Source organism: Mesitornis unicolor, unplaced genomic scaffold, assembly GCF_000695765.1.
Source record: "Mesitornis unicolor isolate BGI_N332 unplaced genomic scaffold, ASM69576v1 scaffold44055, whole genome shotgun sequence".
Lineage (NCBI taxonomy): Eukaryota > Metazoa > Chordata > Aves > Mesitornithiformes > Mesitornithidae > Mesitornis > Mesitornis unicolor.
Window position 1 is genome coordinate 5,106 of NW_010187004.1, and position 1,417 is coordinate 6,522.

General features: G+C 59.6%; 1 protein-coding gene across 1 annotated transcript in view; it reads left to right on the forward strand.

The window, feature by feature from the left end:
* Window positions 1-635: 635 nt before the first annotated feature.
* The window catches only part of MFSD4 (major facilitator superfamily domain containing 4), a gene marked incomplete at its 5' end in the record, with an annotated part of 10,388 nt that continues 9,606 nt past the window's right edge, over window positions 636-1,417 (forward strand). Inside the window, 2 exons of the mRNA XM_010185302.1 lie at window positions 636-825; window positions 947-1,186. Of these exons, the coding sequence (XP_010183604.1) occupies window positions 636-825; window positions 947-1,186 (430 nt within the window). The remainder of the gene's footprint in view (window positions 826-946; window positions 1,187-1,417) is intronic.

A 1,417-nucleotide genomic window follows, 5' to 3' on the forward strand; every position in this document is an offset into this window, starting at 1 on the left:
CCGCACGCGTCCCTCGGGCTTCTCCCGTGGGCTGGAAAGCGGCTGCCCGCAGCAGACATCCTGCTGGGGGCAGGGACGGTGCTGCCAGCACAGAGATGGTGCAGGGCATGGAGAGGGGGGCAGGACGGCACATGCAGGCAGGTCTGAGATGACAGCAAATCTCTCCCTGCCAGGACCTGGGATTACCCAGCGGCTCTCATGCCTGCCTGTGGGTTACAGCACTGAATGAGAAACGCTCTGGAGCCACTCAGAAGTCATGGTGTGGCTTCACCTGCACCTCCCTGTGTCCTTTTCCATTCCCAGATCCACCCAGTTAACAAGGGAGGGTTTTCAGGCTGCCTTCTGCATTGAAAAGTGCAGGACGTGGGTTTGAAGGGATGGTTGCTCCTCTCCACAAAAGCTGGGTGGAAAATCTACCTCTTTGAGGCATCGCCATCCGCACAGGAGGTGGCAGTGCCCTGCACTGGCTGTGGCTGTGACATGGGGGGTGCAAGGGGTATAGCATCCCCCTCATCAGCTGGAGCTGCGTTAGTTGGAGCCTGTGTGTGCATCTCCTGCTAATGCCGATGCCACTGACTGACCTGGGGCTGAAAAGGGGAGGCAGGGCTGTGGTGTGGATGCTGCTCTCGTGGTAGTAATTCTGCCCCGTCTTTCCTCTTGTCACTGGCAATCTCCTTGGTCTTTGCCATCATCCCGCTGTGCCACAATGTGGTGGTCCTGGCTGTGGTCATGGCCGTGGCAGGGCTGGCCATGGGGTGCATCGACACCATCTCCAACATGCAGCTGGTGAAGATCTACCAGAAGGACTCTGCCATCTTCCTGCAGGTGAGCATGGAGCGTGTGTCTCCCCTCTGGCTGCGCTTCCTCCTCTGAGGAAGAGGAGCGAGGGGCTCAGCAGAGAAGAGCAGTAAATCTCTGTGTGATGACAGTGTCTCATCTCTTGCAGGCCCTCCATTTCTTCGTGGGCTTTGGGGCGCTGCTAAGCCCGCTGATAGCTGACCCCTTCCTCTCGGACACCAACTGCATCCTCTCGAACTCCACGGCCAACGCCTCCAGCAACCTCCCTCACATCCGCAAGTCCCTGGTCCCGCACCACCCGGGCAACCTGTCTCACTACGACCTGCCGATGAAAGGCATGGTGGTCACGCGCGTCTCCTACGCCTTCTGGATCATGGCCCTCATCAACGTAAGTGCTGCGGCGGTCCGAGGGGGCGTCCCTGCTCCTCAGCTTTGCAGGCGGTTGTGGTGTTTGGGGATTGCTCCGTGGTGAGGGCGATTTGCAGCCTCTTTACTCAGGCAAAGTGCCCCCTGATGGATGAAGATCCTGGGGCCAAAAGCCTGGTCCGGGCGTCCCTGCCTGTTTGTTGTGTTTCCCTGGTGACTGGCAGCCGCTGTAAGAGCCCCGCGGCCCCTCCTT